The following is a 16,646-nucleotide window of genomic DNA, read 5'->3' on the forward strand; positions in this document are numbered from 1 at the left end:
TTTTGCTCAGTATGAGAGAGAACTTTCTAGGAATTGTTGACACCTAGCAATGCAGGAAGCTGGTCCTGAACCACAGAACTCCTTTTCTCTGCAGCCGTTTACGTATAAGCTAGATAGCCTCCTCTTCAATTCCTGAGAAATGGCTTCTTCGTCAGTGAAAGTTGATCTCTAAGGTCTTTTAAATTTTCTCAGATTATTTTATGACATTGAAATAGTTGCTTAGCTTTGAAGTATTTTGTGTTTTTCAGACCGGTGAATGGAGGCTAAGCTATGTCAATAAGGAATTTGCTGTCTGTCCCTCTTACCCACCAATTGTCATAGTACCCAAATCCATTGATGATGAAGCTCTTCGGAAGGTAGCTACATTTCGACATGGAGGGCGCTTCCCAGTACTAAGCTATTATCACCAAAAAAATGGGATGGTAAGTGGACAGCGCTACTGTTTGATGTACTGAAAGATTTGGCTGGGGGATCTTTTCATAAAAATGTTCCTTTTTTTCTGTTCATTGACATGATTGTCCAAGTCTCCACCAGTAGGGATTCCTCCATGTCAGCTTTAGGGAATCAGGAGTAGAGTGTTTTCTGTGGTGAGGATGTGCCTCTGAATTCTTTCCATGATCCTGCTCGACCTCACAGAAGCCCTGAGAGACACTGTACAAAGGAAACTAGTGTTTATTTGATGCTTATGGCAACATTCTTGTGGTAGAAAAATGAGAAATTTCTGTGCTCAGAATAATTTAATTTTTCTTACCAACTTTCCATGTGGAAGGCAAATTGAGCAGAGCTATTTATTTTCAAAGGTAGAAGAGTGATGCTCATGTCGTTTAGTCACAACTCTCGTAAACACTGGGTTAAACAAGGAGCTAAGATAACTTCCTTATAATGGTGGTCTCTTGAAAGAACTCTAAACCATTCACCAGAAAAGAGATTAGCATAACACACTGATTACTTGAGAAAAGTTTTGAAAGCAAACATTTCCAGATAGATAGTTGGTAGGGTAGTTTTTGGAAACAAGTAGTTAAATCCTGGAATACCGAAAAGGATGATGGCGGCCACTGGAGGATAAATAATAGACAATCAGCTTTTGACATATTGAAAATGATTTCCCAGACAATGAGAACAGTGTTTGAACTTTTAAATTTTGCCACTGGTGCCTTTGCTTTCTATAATTCTTGTTAAAACCTGCCAACTCTATGTATGTTTAGTTGAAGTCAAGGTTTACTGGCTCATAGGCCATTATTATCTTTATTACAGGGCCAGGTCTATGGGTATTTGACCCACACACTAAATGAATTGCAATATTTGATCTTAAAGAGGTGATACGATTTATTATGTGAAAGTATTTTGAGACAGAAATTGTGCAAAAGCTCAAGGCTTATCTTTTGCAGTTACCAATTGTTGTCAATACATGCAAATATTTCTTTGCTTATGGATCAAATCCATCTCCACAGCGTCACAGGATTATTTTTGAGATACTCTTAATCTAGCTAATTTCTTTCTGTTTTCAGAAACTTCAAAAGCAACTGCTGTTGAATTTTCAGCTTTACTGTGCTTCTAGGTAATTATGCGAAGTGGCCAGCCACTCACTGGCACAAATGGGAGGAGGTGCAAGGAAGACGAGAAGCTGATCAACGCTACCCTCAGGGTGGGGAAACGTGGCTACGTCATTGACACCCGATCCCTGAACGTGGCTCAGCAAGCTAGAGCCAAAGGAGGTGGCTTTGAACAAGAAGCCCATTATCCCCAGTGGAGGCGAATTCATAAGTCCATTGAGAGGTAAAAGATTCCAGAGATAGTAAGGACCCTTATTAGAAGCTAATTACAGTGGACAAGGTGTTAGCTGTTCAAAAATGACAAGTGTTCAAATTAACCTATGCATTAATTTAGGGTCAGTAATTTGCTAGTCATCTTCTCATTTTTTTGTCAGCTTTATAAGGTTTAAATGACAAGTAAAAATTACGTATTTGTGATGTACACTGTGCTGTTTAGATATAGGTACGTATGCATTGTAAACTGATTAAATGAAGTGAATTAACTCACCTCGAATTATGACCATTTTCTTGGATGGTGAGAACATTTAATATTTATTCTCTTAGTAATTTTTAAGCATACAGTATATTATTTTTAACTACAGTTACCGTGCTGTACAATAGACCTGCAGAACTAATTCCTCCTAACTGAAACCTTGTAACCTTTGATCAGCATCTCCCCATATCTGTGTCTCCCCTCCCCCAACCCGTCCTGCCACTTTCTCATCCTCTGGCAACCACCATTCTACTCTCTGTTTCTATGAGTTTAACTTGTTTAGATTCTACATATTAAGTGAGTTGATGCAGTATTTATCTTTCTGTGCATGGATGCCTGGCTTATTTCATATGGCATGATGTCTTCCAGGTTCATCCATCTGTTGCAAATGAAGGGTTTCCCCTCTTTCTTATTTTTATTTTTATTTTTTGAGATAGAGTCTAGCTCTGTCATGCAGTCTGGGGTGCAGTAGCACAGTCCTGGCTCACTGCAACCTCTGCCTTCTGAGTTCAGGTGATTCTCCTGCCTCAGCCTCCTGAGTAGCCGGGACTACAGGCACACGCCACCATGCCTGGCTAATTTTTGTATTTTTAGCAGAGACAGGGTTTCACCACGTTGGCCAGGCTGGTCTCAAACTCCTGACCTCAGGTGATCGGCCTGCCTCGGCCTCCCAAAGTGTTGGAACTTTATGCGTGAGCCACTGTGCCCAGCGCCTCTTTTTTAAGGCTGAATTGTATTTTATTGTGTATCATACCACATTTTCTTAATCCATTCATCCATTGATGGGCACTTAGGTTGAATCTGTATCTTGGCTATTATAAATACTGCTGCCGTGAACATGGAAGTGCGGGTACCTCTTTGAGATCCTGATTTCATTTTGAATATTCAAAATATTTACCCAGCAGTGGAATTACTGGATCTTATCACAGGTTCATCTTTAATTTTTTAAGGAACCTCCATACTGTTTTCCACAGTGGACATACTAATTTGCATTCCCACCGGCATTGTATAGTAGTTCCCTTGTGTCCGTGTTCTCAGCACCACTTGCTGATCTTGTCTTTTTAGTGATAGCCATTCTAACAGGTGTGAGGTGATACCGCATCGTGGTTTTGAATTTCATTTCTCTGATGATAAGTGATGCAGAGCATTTTTTTTTTTTCCTGAATACCTGTTGGCCATTTGTCTTCTTTTGAGAAATGTCTGTTCAGGTCTTGCCCGTTCTTTAATCAGGTTATTTGTTTTTTTGCTATTTATTTTTTTACGTATCTTAGATATTAACCCCTTATCCAGTGTATTGTTTGCAAATGTTTTCTCCCATTCCGTCGGTTGTCTCTACTCTATTGATTGTTTTGCTATGCAAAAACTTTTTAGTTTGATGCAGTCTCATTTGTCTATTTTTGCTTTTGTTGCCTGTGCTTTAGAGGTCATATCCAAAAAAATCTGGGCCCACACCAATGTCCAGAAGCTTTTTCCTTGTGTTTTCCTCTGATGGTTTTAATTTCAGGTCTTATGTGTAGGTCTTTCGTCTAGTTTGAGTTGGTTTTTGAATATGATATGAGGTAAGGGTCTAGTTTGTTCTGCATGTGCATACCCAGTTTTCCCACCACCACTCACGGAAGAGACTCCTTTTGCCATTGTAAGTTCTTGGCACCTTTTTCAAACATCAATTGACCATAGATGCCTGGATTTATCTCTGGGCTGTATATTCTATTCCACTGGTTGATATGTCTGTTTTTATGCCCGTACCAAGCTGTTTTGATTACTGTAGCTTTGTAGCATATTTTAAAATCAGGTAGCCTGTGAGGCCATCAGGACCTGGGCTTTACTTTGATGAGAGATTTTTTTTTTCAGTTTCCTTACTCATTATTGGTCTGTTCAGATTTTCTTTCTTCATGACTCAGTCTTGGTAGGCTGTATGCTTCCAGGAATGTATCCATTTCTTCTAGATTATCCAGTCAATTTGTTGATGTGTAATTGTTTACAGTAGTCTTTTATGATCCCTGTATTTCTGTGATATCAATTGTAGTATCTCATCTTTCATTTCTGATTATATGGATTTGTATTGTTTCTCTCTCTTTTTTTAGTGAAAGAACCTTTAGCTAAAGGTTTGTCAGTTTTATCTTTCTTTTTGAACAGCTAGGCCTTGTGTTTGATAAGCGAAAGCTGTGCTCTTGGAGGCCTGCCGGAGTCCCTGTCACCAGCATTCTTTCTCTAAGCCAGCCCTGTGGTCTCATCGACACAAGGCCGGCTCCTGTGCGTGTGGATCAGCAGTTGCCACACTGAACAGATTTGCTACATATGCTTGTATTTTCCTAAGTCAAAGACATTAGAGATTTAATTTCTCCCCATATCGACCTATTTTCGCACAGTTTCCTCCACCTGTAGTGTCTTGTTTGCACTGTAAAAGAGTCATTTGTAAGTGTCTCTAGGTGGGTGAATGGGAGTTGTAGCCAGGAAACAGTGGGATCCGAGGTGGGCTGGATAAGACTGCTGATGGCACAGGATCTCTAGTGTTAGATTGGTGGGAACAGGATTGCAGATGTCAGTGGCGCTGTGTCTCCTGACCTGTCACGAAATGCAGGGTTCTGGCCTCTCCTCTAGCCAAATAATTCACCTATGTGAACTGGGTTTCATCTGTTTAGATGAGGAATAGGTTACCGTGGCAGGCATTTTAAGCTTTGCAACGGTGTGTGAATATTCGTTTTTCAACCCTTAATCCTCAAATGACTGTATAGCAGGGTTAATATTTTTATAGTATTTTGAGCTACTTTTGCTCTTGGATATGTTGGAGGCTGAATCTTTGGTTTCATCTTTCTATTTTCTGGGTTTTTTATTTTTTACTTTCTTATTTTTAAAAGGTATCACATTCTTCAGGAAAGCTTAATCAAACTCGTAGAAGCTTGTAATGACCAAACACATAACATGGATCGATGGCTCAGTAAATTGGAGGCCTCTAACTGGCTGACTCACATCAAAGAGATTCTGACAACTGCCTGCCTCGCGGCTCAGTGCATCGACAGGTAAAGTGCATTTCAGCGTTCCTGCGCGGACATGCTCTGATAAGCAGACTTTGTGTTTATCCAGACACATTTATAAACTATGTGAAAGTCTGCAGTAAATTACTGTGAGGCTAGTGAGCAGCATCCCATTATTGATGAGGTGCGTGCCTAGCGTCTGGCATTTAATAGATAATGTTTGTTTAATGAATGTGAACCATGTACATGTACATGTCTTCTGTGACACACATTTTTAAGTACTAATGGACCTACTTTTTTTCTATAACATCCTTAAATCTTGAATTAGCCAATTTTTTCTTAAACTATGAAAAAGAATGAAAGGAAGTTTTCTTATTTTTTCTTAAAGGAACAAACTTACCTCCTTACTTTTGAAATATCAGTGAAAGAAAACATCTAATTTTGTTACACAGTGAAACGATCCTTTCTGACCTCTGGGATATCTTATTTCAAACTCCTTGATATGTGCCATTACGTCTGGATCTCAAGTTGAGGAAACTTAATGGTAGTGATGTTGAGTATATGAAGTGATTTTGTTTATTCACTCAGTTAAAGTTGCTAATCCTTGAGCTCTGTGGCAGAAGACTTGAACAGAGGCAGAAGGATTGGCATAAATTCTTGCAGAAGCTTAGAATGCCCTTTTTAAGAAGGGGATTCCACTGAAACGGTAGGTATAATGTTATTACCACATGGCTAGATGGCACTTTTCTTTGAGATTTTAATTTGTTTTATCGGTGCTTCTGTATGAGGGAAATATATACGTAATTTGTTATGGACAGAGAGAAATTCATAATAGAATGGGTTGCTAAAATCATGTCATAAGTTAGTGACAACTGTGAACAGGTAGAGTCCCTTGGGGTCAAGATTGCCAGGCTATCCCTGGTTTTTTTGTTTTAGGCGTTAGGTAAGCCCATTTAGTTGACGAAATGCGGGAATTAAAGACCAAGGTTCTATGGCAGAGAAATAACAAATGCATAATGATATTGTTAATACTGAGGGTTTTGTTTCTTTTTAACCTAAGTTCACCAGATTTCTCCTTACATTGTAAGTACGGAGGCTTCTGTTTTCTTATGAAACAGGACTTGCCAAAAACAGTTATCACCACACTGTCTGAGTTTTCAGCTGTAGGAACACGATGATGCAGACGAAGACACCCCGCAGTGCAGAGTGCAGAACAGTACTCATCATCTCCACCTTCGTTTCGTTTGAGCTGGTTGCCTTAAAGGCAGAGACGTCTAGACTCTTGGGAAGGTTCAGGATTTTGGTTTATTTTGCTTTGTTTGGGTTCCTTTTTCTGATATATATTGCCTATTATTTATACCTCCATAAAAATTTGCCCTTACAATTAATTACTGAAAGCATAAAAATAGACTTTAAGTGAATTGAATTAAATTTAGAATATCTCAAGATAATTAATGTACATCTGCAGTATATACAGAAGATTTAGAGTACATGCTCATCCCTTTCAGCCTAGTCGTTAGATTTTATCCTGAGAATGGGGTTAACCTAACCATAAGTGACTTCAAGGAATCCGTTAACTTTTAAATTCATAACCCTCAAATAATTCAGCAGAAGACAATAAGCTAAGTACATCGTCTGCGGTGTAATAAAAATTGGCATAACCCAGATGTCCAACTGTAGGATTAAATAAACTGCAGCTCATCACTGAATAGAATATCATGCACAGGCATAGCTTGGAGACGTTGCCAGTTTGGTTGCAGAAAACCACAGTAAAGCAAATAACGCAATCAAGTGAGTCACATTAATGATCAATATTTGGTTTTCTAGTGCATATAAAGTTATGTTTACACTATAATGCAGTCTGTTAATTGTGCATAATATCATGCCTAAAAAAGCAATGTATATACCTTAATTTAAAAATACTTTAGGCTGGGCGCAGTGGCTCATGCCTGTAATCCCAGCACTTTGGGAGACCAAGGTGGGTGGATCACCTGAGGTGAGGTGTTTAAGACTAGTCTGGCCAATATGGTGAAAGCCTGTCTCTACTAAAAATACAAAAATTAGCCAGGCATGGTGGCATGTGCCTGTAGTCCCAGCTACTTGGGAGGCTGAGGTAGGAGAATTGCTTGAACCCAGAAGGCGGAGGTTGCAGTGAGCTGAGATGGTACCACTGCCCTCCAGTCTGGGTGACAGAGCAAGACTGTGTCTCAATGAATGAATGAGTGAATGAATGAATGAATAAAATTTTATTGGTATTTCAGATTACTGACCCTGGTAGAGGGTCTTGCCTCCCCATTGATGGCTGCTGACTGATCAGGGTGTTGGTTACTGAAGGTTTGGATCACTGCGGCAGTTTCTTAAATAAGACAGCAATGAAGATGGCCACATCAATTGACTCTTCCTTTCATGAAAGATTTCTCTGTCTCATGTGATACTATTTGATAGCATTTCTCCCACAGTAGAACTTGCAAAATTAGAGTCAGTCCTCTCAAACTCTGCCACTGCTTTAGCAGCTAACTTGATGTAGTGTTCTAAGCCTTTTTTTTTTTTTTTTTTTTTTGTCATTTCAACAATATTCATAGCATCTTCACCAGGAGTAGATTTCATCTCAGGATACTACTTTCCCTTCTCATTCATAAGAAGCAACTCCTTATTCATGCAAGTTTTATTAGGAAGTTGCAGCAATTCAGTCAAATCTTCAGACTTCTATTTAGGAGACAGGGTCTTGCTCTGTTGCCCAGGCTAGAGTGTAGCGGCAGGATCACAGCTCACTGCAGCCTAGAACTCCTGGGCTCAAATGATTCTCCCACCTCAGCCTTCCAAGTAGCCAGGACTACAGGTGCACACCACCATGCTCAGCTAATTTTTTTTTTCAATTTTTAATAGTGATGAGGTCTCTCTTTGTTGCCCAGGCTGGTCTCAAACTCCTGAGCTCAAAGTCCTCCTGCCTCAGCCTTCCAGAGTGCTGAAATTACGGTTGTGACCCACTGCATCCAGTCTTTTTTTTTTTTTTTTTTTTTTTTTTAAGAGGCAGGGTCCTGCCCTCTGTCACTCTAGCTCGAGTGTAGTGGCACAATCACAGCTCATTGTAACCTCAAACTCCTGGTTTCAAGCAATCCTCCTGCCTTAGCCTCCCTAAGTGCTGGGGTTACAGGCACCATTCTCCACCTTTATGTTCCACTTCTAATTCTAGTTCTTTTGCTATTTCTGTAACGTCTGCAGTGACTTCTCAAGTAAAGTCTTACACCCCTGAAAGCATCCATGAGGTCCGGAATCAACTTCTTCCAAAATCCTGTTAATGTTGTTTTTACTTCCTCCCATGAATCACAAATGTTTTTAACGGCATCTAGAAAGGTGAATTCTTTTCAGAAGGTTTCCAATGTATTTTGTCCAGAACCATCACAGGAATCGCTAGCTAAGGCAGCTATGGCCTTATGAAATATATTTTTTAAGTAAAACTTGAAAATGGAAATGACTCTTTGATCCATGGCCTGCAGAATAGTTGTTGTTTTAGCTGGCACAAAAACAACATTCATCTCCTTGTACCTCTCCATCAGAGCTCTTAAGTGACCAGGTACATTGTCAGTGAGCAGTAATGTTTTAAAAGGAATCTTTTCTTCTGAGCAGTAGGTCTCAACAGTAGACTTAAACTATTCAGTAAACTATGCCGTAAACAGACGTACTATCATCCAGGCTTCCTTGTTCCATTTATACAGCACAGACAGAGTACATTTAGCATAACTCTTAAGGGTTCTAGGATTTTCAAAATTCCAAAGGATCACTGGCTTCAACTTAAAGTCACCAGCTGCATTTTTCCCCTAAGAAGAGAGTTAGCCTGTCCTTTGAAACCAGGCACTGATTGCTCCTAGCTCTAGCTATGAAAGTTCTAGATGACATCTTTTTTCAGTATAGGGCCATTTCATCTACATCGAAAGTCCATTGTTTAGTGCAGCTGCCTTTATCAGTGGTCTTTGCTAGATCTTCTGGGTAACTCTGCAGCTGCTGTGTGCAGCACTTGCTGCTTCTCCTTGAACTTGGATGTTATAGAGAGATAGCTTCTTTCCTTAAACCTCATGAATCAGCCTCTGCTAGTTTCCAACTTTTCTTCTACAGCGTCCTCACTTCTCTCAGCCTTCACAGACACGGAAACTTAATCATTTCTAGCTTTTGATCTAAAATGAGCCATGCTACTCCTCCTTTCATTTGAACACTGAGAGGCCATTGTAGGGTCATTAATTGGCCTAATTTCAATTTGTTGTGATCCAGGAAATACAGTCTCCCTGAAAAGAGAGAGTCAGAGGAACAGTTGGTTAGTGGAGCAGTGGGGGCACACACAACATTGATCAATTCAGTTCACTTTCTTATATGAACGTGGTTGGTGATGGCCCCCCAAATTCCAGTAGTAACATCAGAGATTACTGATCACACATCACGATAACAGTGGTAGCAACAATGAAAACTTTAAAAATATTGTGAGAATTACCAAAATGAGGCAGACACACAAAGTAAAACATGCTGTTGGAAAAAGAGTGCCAGCATACTTGATCGCCACAGGATGGCTGCACACCTTCTGTGTGCGGAAAAAGCAGTTTCTGAAGAGCAGCGGAGGGAAGCTCCGTGAACGAGCTGTGCCTGCAGCTGTTCATATCCCAGCTCTGAAGATGCTGTACAAACGTGGAAGGGCACGCATGTAGAATAAGAGTGAGAATAGAGGAAACTGCCTTTTATGAAAGCTCTGTGTAGTATGGGAAAACAACTGACAGCAGTAACCAAACCTGAAGCTGTTGTGTGAAGGTGTTTTTTTTTTTTTTTTTCCCTGAAATTTCCTTCATCGTTTCAACAGAAAGCGTGGAAGAGGGAGAGGGGAGAAGAGGGAAGAAGATGTAGTAAATTGGGTTTTGGTGTTTTCTTTCATTCTCTTTAGAATAACGGGGTCCCAGACACTCATGAGTCTCACCATGCAGTGATGTCTTTACCACTGACTTTCTGGTTTGACAGTTTTGTGTTTGCTTTTTTCCTGTTGTCACGTGAAAGTGTGGTCAACGTCTTGTTTTCCAGATCCATTACAGTTTATGAAGGTGTTCTTATAGTCAGCTGATGGTGGAAAGGTAGAGCCAAAGTCAGAAAAATCATTTGAATGTATGTTTATAGGTTTGGTGAGAAAAGGCTTTAACCAGCAATTAAAACAGAAAGGATAAATACCTTCTGTGATAAGGGCTGCTTTTTGGTTTTGTAAAGGGAAAGAAAAATTCAGCTAAAAAGTTCTGTGAAATTTGTTACAATTTAAAGAGGTCTGGCCATGTGGAATTTGGGATTCATTATAGTCCTATTTTTTTCCCTAAGAGAAACTCTTATCTGTCATACGCCTCATTTAGATTCTGAACTCTACCAGTCAGAGCAGAATGTTGCACTCAATAAACTGAATAGACTAAAATCATATACTCAATAAACATTCATTATTAACAGAGTTCATTGACTATCAGGCATTTTCCATTTGCCCTCTTCCCTGACTTTCCTTTCAGGGAAGGAGCATCAGTATTGATTCACGGGACAGAAGGAACTGATTCCACACTCCAGGTGACTTCCCTGGCCCAGATCATCTTGGAGCCAAGAAGCAGGACGATTCGTGGTTTTGAGGCTCTGATTGAGAGAGAGTGGCTGCAGGTGAGGAGAGCTGTTTGATTCTCAGAGGAACTGCTAACTGATGCTGTGATCCTGGTTTGTGTGGTAGCTGACATAGTGTGTGAAATTTTGATTAAAATTTCTAAATTGTGTATTTAATTTTCTGCAGGCCGCTTAATGTATCTTCTCCTCATTTCTGGATCTCTCTTTGCCCGTGTTCCTTACTTGACACTTTGTTCCCTTGGCAAACTCTGGTTGGCTGTGCTTTGTCACATAAAGGAGAAATACAAATAATGAAAGGGAAGATAGTACGGTCTCCCAGAAGCTGGGTCTCAACAGATCAAAGACATAAGCAGTCCAGGAAGGAGGAGTGGGGCCTGTAGTTGCGGGGAAAGCGCTTTAGCCCTTTCTGCCTTTTCCCATGCTCCACCCTGCCCTCATGCCTAACCAAGTGAAACATCTCTGCTTTTGAGATCAGCTTCATGCCCCTATATTCACAAAGTCTGAAACCTTAGTTTCCTTCACATGTAAAACTGAATCATGTAATGTTGGATGACTACCCGAAATAAAGGTCTCACTCATAACAGGAATTGATATCCTCCAAATCAGAGATTACTTATGAATATAGTTTTACTGTGTAACCTGGTAAATAATTGTTTTTGAAAACAAACGCTTAGATATCTTGAAAGCAGACGCGTTTCTGGCAGAAAGAATTTCTGGCTCCTCTGGTTACAATTCACATTTATTATGTCTTCATGCTGTTACATACACCATGTCCACTCTGCCTGACAACTGACCTTACCTCTATTTAAATCAGACCATCCTAAGTTTATGCTTTGTATTTGGTGAAAGTCTGTTGAGCTATATTCCTCGTGATGCATAATAGACAAATAAATGACTGACTTAGTTATATGTTATTTTAATGGATATCAAAATTCTGTGAGCCACTGTAAAATTTCTAAGGCATTACCTTTGTCACATACGGTAGTGGAAGGACCCAGAGACAAAACAGATCTGTGAAATTCCTAGCAGAGTGTATGATTTGGGTTAAGGTCAGTGCTTGGATTCTTAACAGGAGTCAAATGAAGCTTTACTTTGGTCAGTAGATGGCAGATTCTTGCCGTTCTTTTTGGAAGAAGAGGGTAATTAAAGATAACTTTATCTCCAGTAGAAAAGTATTCATAAAGATCTTTCAATGCAATAACTTTTCATATGTAATTAGAGATTTACTATCAGAGCTGATGAAATAAGGTTGATCAGAGTTCCGTATCTGTCTCTACTTAGAGGAGGCTTGTATATAACACAATCTACAGTGTTCGACAGAAGGTGATGATTCTTCTTTGTTTGTACTGAGAGCTTATGTTCTTTGACTTTACTCCAAATTTTGCAGACCTAGAAAGATTTATTTTGTAGGTTTATTATGACTTAAGTTCATTATTCTTCCATAGGATATTCTAAGGGCAATTGCAGTTCCGATGGTCACGCTTTAGCTGCAGAGCCTCATTAAGGATTTGGAAGTGTCTTTTTCCTTAGTTGCTGAAATTGTCTATTTTATAACAAGAAATCATTAATCTGTACAACAGCTACCCTAATATATGATGTTCCAGGCACTAGGATTGTCACTGTAATTGTGTGTAGTGGTGTTGGTAGTGTGATTGTGTGTAGTGGTGTCGCCATTGTGATTGTGTGTGGTGTCGTCGGTAGAATGCGCTGCCATGTGATCTCACCAGGATTTGACTGTCACACCTCCATCTTCCCCCTAGGCTGGTCACCCGTTCCAGCAGCGCTGTGCACAGTCAGCCTACTGTAACACCAAGCAGAAGTGGGAGGCTCCTGTATTTCTTCTCTTCTTGGACTGCGTGTGGCAGATCCTTCGTCAGTTTCCCTGTTCTTTTGAATTTAATGAGAATTTCCTCATCATGCTCTTTGAGCATGCTTATGCTTCACAATTTGGAACATTTCTGGGCAACAGCGAAAGTGAAAGGTGGGTACACTGTTCACACGGGGACCTTTCCGTTTCCGCTGTATTGGCTACTTCCTAAAGGAGACCATGATTTGGCTCTCTATTAAAACTATTTATAAGAAGGTGGAGGCTACAGTTAAATGACCTGGAGTATATTCTTATTATGAGACAATCTCATGCTAGGTGAGAGAGTGTCCTAGACTTGCCTGTTAGATTAAAATTAGTCCATACATGAATTAAGTGGGGCAACCTTCTTAAATGTTAATTTCTTTACATAGGATCATAGTATCTTACACATGGAAGAAGTCTTAATTTATAATGAGCTATTCCCTCTAATTTTGTTAAGAAAGTAAGACCCAGAGAAGTTAAGTGACTTTTCCCAGGATCCACAGCCAGTTGGTCATCAAAAATATGGCCTGGAGCAGCAGCCCCCAGCCATTTTGGCCCCAGGGACCGGTTTCCTGGATGACAGCTTTTCCATGGATTGGGTTGGTGCAGGACTGGTGATGGTTTGGTGATCTCTTCCAGCTCAGATCATCAGGCATTAGATTCTCATAAGGAGAATTTTCATAATTCTCTCTTTAGATTCTCATAAAAGCGCACCCTGGATTCCTTGCATGTGCAGTTCACAGTAGGGTTTGTGTTCCTGTGAGAATCTAACGTGCTACTGATCTGACAGGAGGTGGTAATGCTCGCTCACTTGCCGGTCACCTCCTGCTGTGTGGCTGGTTCCTAACAGGCACAGACCCTTGACTGGTCCATGGCCTGGGGTTTGGGGATCCCTGGCTTAGATTACATGTTTTCCTCCTCCTGCTCTAGACTTTGTTACACCTAGAAACTGTCCTCAGGCCCAGAGTGACAAGCTCACCTCACAGCCAGGCACCATCTAGTGTATAGGTTCATTTAGAAGCTTTGCATCAGAATGATCTTTCAGGGAGCTTGCCCTATAGTCTCTGTGGGTACAATCATCAGGCTTCCTTGTCTCATGGCTAGCAGCCATTGTTTTCTAGAGCATGTGCTGTTTAGCCCTGGACTGTACTCTGGCAGGGACAGGAGAAGGGATTGGCAATTTCTATAGCCAAGGAAGTTTGGCGAACGTGGCATAGTATCTTCCCCTCTTAGAGGGTCACAAACACGTAGTCATCAAAAGCTTTAAGACACCCTTCAGTAAAGCAGTGTCTATAACTTTAATTCAACATTTAAGAAATGTGTCTGACTATGAATTTCTTTTTTGGTGTTAATATCTCAGGACTAGCTTTCAAGAAAGGGATCACAAATAGATTCCCATTCTGCTTCCTAGTTGGTAGAGGCTGCCAGTAATGCTGATTGAGAAGGATTCTGAAGTGGTGTCTGGCTCAGCCAGAACAATTTCAGTGGTTGGCTGGCCATGGGCAGGGGGCACAGGGCCGGAGGCAGTGGGTGCGGTAATATCCTGTCCTTGCTGTCCCTGGCTCCTGGGAACATGGCATGGACATGCTACCCCAGCAGTTAAAGCCCAGTGCCACATAGGCTCTGTGATTATGTGGATGATTTTTATTGCTAGAGTAAAAGGGACGCGCTAACTAAGTCACATGTAGCTCATAAATAATCAAGTGGTTTCAGAGACCAAACTGATTTTATAATAAAATTTCAGCTTAAACGGATTCTTAGGAGAACTGAATGTACCATCTTTTAGGTTGATGTAAGGTGACTATCTTTCAATCTTGTTAAAATGTATTTTTTTCTAAAACATGTCAGTCGACTCTCTTTCTCTAACAGTTTATTACTTGATAAAGACTGTTACAGAGTTTTAGTTATTATGAAGCCTGTTCATTGTATGTGGATATAGATTATATATGTATTTATATCGAGTCACATTGATTTTTCTTCTGTGACAATCTGTATTTTATGGACATGTAATTTATTTTCCCTAAAAGCTAAGTCTCTAAAAAATTTTAAGTTTTGTTTGAGATTTGACCCAACCTACATTTTTAACATGAATATGGGCATAAGAAGGATACAGTGGACTTTGGGACTTGAGGGGAAGAGGGGAGGGGCCGAGGGATAGAAGGCTACAAATTAGGATACAGTGTACACTGCTCAGGTGATGGGTGCAGCAAAATCTCACAAATCACCACTAAAGAACTTGCTCATGTAACCAAATACCACCTGTTCCCCAATAACGTACGGAGAAATTAAAATTTAAAAAATTTTTAAAAACAATTAGAATGTGGCTGGGTGAGGTGGCACATGCCTGTAATCCCAGCACTTTGAGAGGCCGAGGCAGGTGGATCATGAAGTCAAGAGATTGAGACCATCCTGGCCAACGTGGTAAAACCCCGTCTCTACTAAAAATGCAAAAATTAGCTGGGCGTGGTGGTGTGCACCTGTAAACCCAGCTACTCGGGAGGCCAAGGCAGAATTGCTTGAACCTGGGAGGCGGAGGTTGCAGTGAGCTGAGGTGGCGTCACTGCACTCCAGCCTGGCGACAGATCAAAACTCTGTCTCAAAACGAACAGACAATTAGAATGTAGTTGTCAAACAATGTAAATAATGAAGGCCCTGTGGTCTTTCCAGGCATTCATATTTGTGAGCTATACTGGTTTCTTTCCCTACAACAAGCCCTGTCTTACAGAAACCGTAAATAGGCCATAAATGTAAAAGAAAAAAATGTGTATAATTTTTGTGTTTATATTATAGGCTTCTCAGAAGCAAACAAAAGGATTAGAAAGTTTTTTCATACTGAGCTATTTTAAATTAAAATACAATCCTAAATCCAACAAAGGACTTTCGTATAGTAATGTTCTCTGGGTTGAGGTTTAACACCAAATGTGATGTGACCAGATTCTGTTTTTATCATCCTGCCAGCTTCTTGGAAGCCTGTAAAATACTCTTTGGTTTGTTGCTGTTAAGTTCTTTTTTTTTTTTTTTTTTGAGACGGGGTTTCGCTCTTGTTACCCAGGCTGGAGTGCAATGGCACGATCTCGGCTCACCACAACCTCCGCCTCCTGGGTTCAAGCAATTCTCCTGCCTCAGCCTCCCTAGTAGCTGGGACTACAGGCGTGCGCCACCATGCCCAGCTAATTTTTGTATTTTTAGTAGAGACGGGGTTTCACCGTGTTGACCAGGATGGTCTGGATCTCTTGACCTCATGATCCACCCGCCTCGGCCTCCCAAAGTGCTGGGATTACAGGCTTGAGCCACCACGCCCGGCCTGTTGCTGTTAAGTTCTAATGCCGATTAAGCTTTTTGACAAACCTGTTTATTTTTCAACATTTTGTTTCTCTACTGAAAGTCTTGTGTTTCTGTCTTCTTTCATACTGAGAAGAAATTGTCCTATTAAGAGGAGCATTCATTAATGGTTGTTGTAAATTAATTACTTTAACAACAGTGTTCTTTCTTGATCAGATGTAAGTTGAAGCTACAGCAGAAGACAATGTCTTTGTGGTCCTGGGTCAATCAGCCCAGTGAGCTGAGTAAATACACCAATCCCCTCTTTGAAGCCAACAACCTCGTCATCTGGCCTTCGGTTGCTCCGCAGAGTCTTCCGCTGTGGGAAGGTAAACCACGCATCCTTTGCAAACGTCTTAATGGTCAGGTGTGCACCCAGCTGCCTGTGAGTTTGTGCTGTTGGTGACATATGAAGACGGTGAGCTGGACCATATGAGGATGTCTGAGTGGTCCTCTGACCCGTGTGAATTGTCATTCTCAATGTGGGCACGGTTCTCTCTTTCAAATCAATTATCTAGCCACACTTTATTTTTCAGTTCCCATAGAGAAATTAACAGTGTTTCTTTACATTGCTGTTTATGTTGGATATTTTTTCTAGACAAGAAAGTATATTATTCTTTGCCTAAGAGAGTTGGTAGGTAGTTGGGACATGAATAAATTGTAAGCTCCTCAAGGAGGGTTTCTATCCATTTATTAAGCAGTCGTTAGCACAGGTTCTTGTATTAATGCTATTAAAGAGTTACATGGCTGGGATTCCAGTAAGTTTCTATAAATGGACACAAAATACCATCAATGCAGTGACGCAGATATTTCATTGTTCTTATGGGACAATAATCTATGCTTAACGTTTA

The 16,646-nt window shown here is 40.5% G+C and overlaps 1 protein-coding gene across 3 annotated transcripts in view; it reads left to right on the forward strand.

Moving 5' to 3' along the window:
* MTMR9 (myotubularin related protein 9) overlaps positions 1-16,646 on the forward strand; it is a 57,873-nt gene that overhangs the window by 26,651 nt on the left and 14,576 nt on the right. For all 3 annotated transcript variants that reach the window (XM_074384162.1, XM_003944175.4, XM_074384163.1), the window contains exons 4-9: positions 249-422; positions 1,559-1,776; positions 4,884-5,045; positions 10,523-10,664; positions 12,386-12,606; positions 15,973-16,124. In XM_074384162.1, the coding sequence (XP_074240263.1) occupies positions 249-422; positions 1,559-1,776; positions 4,884-5,045; positions 10,523-10,664; positions 12,386-12,606; positions 15,973-16,124 (1,069 nt within the window). The remainder of the gene's footprint in view (positions 1-248; positions 423-1,558; positions 1,777-4,883; positions 5,046-10,522; positions 10,665-12,385; positions 12,607-15,972; positions 16,125-16,646) is intronic.

Source organism: Saimiri boliviensis, chromosome 13 (genome assembly GCF_048565385.1).
Source record: "Saimiri boliviensis isolate mSaiBol1 chromosome 13, mSaiBol1.pri, whole genome shotgun sequence".
Lineage (NCBI taxonomy): Eukaryota > Metazoa > Chordata > Mammalia > Primates > Cebidae > Saimiri > Saimiri boliviensis.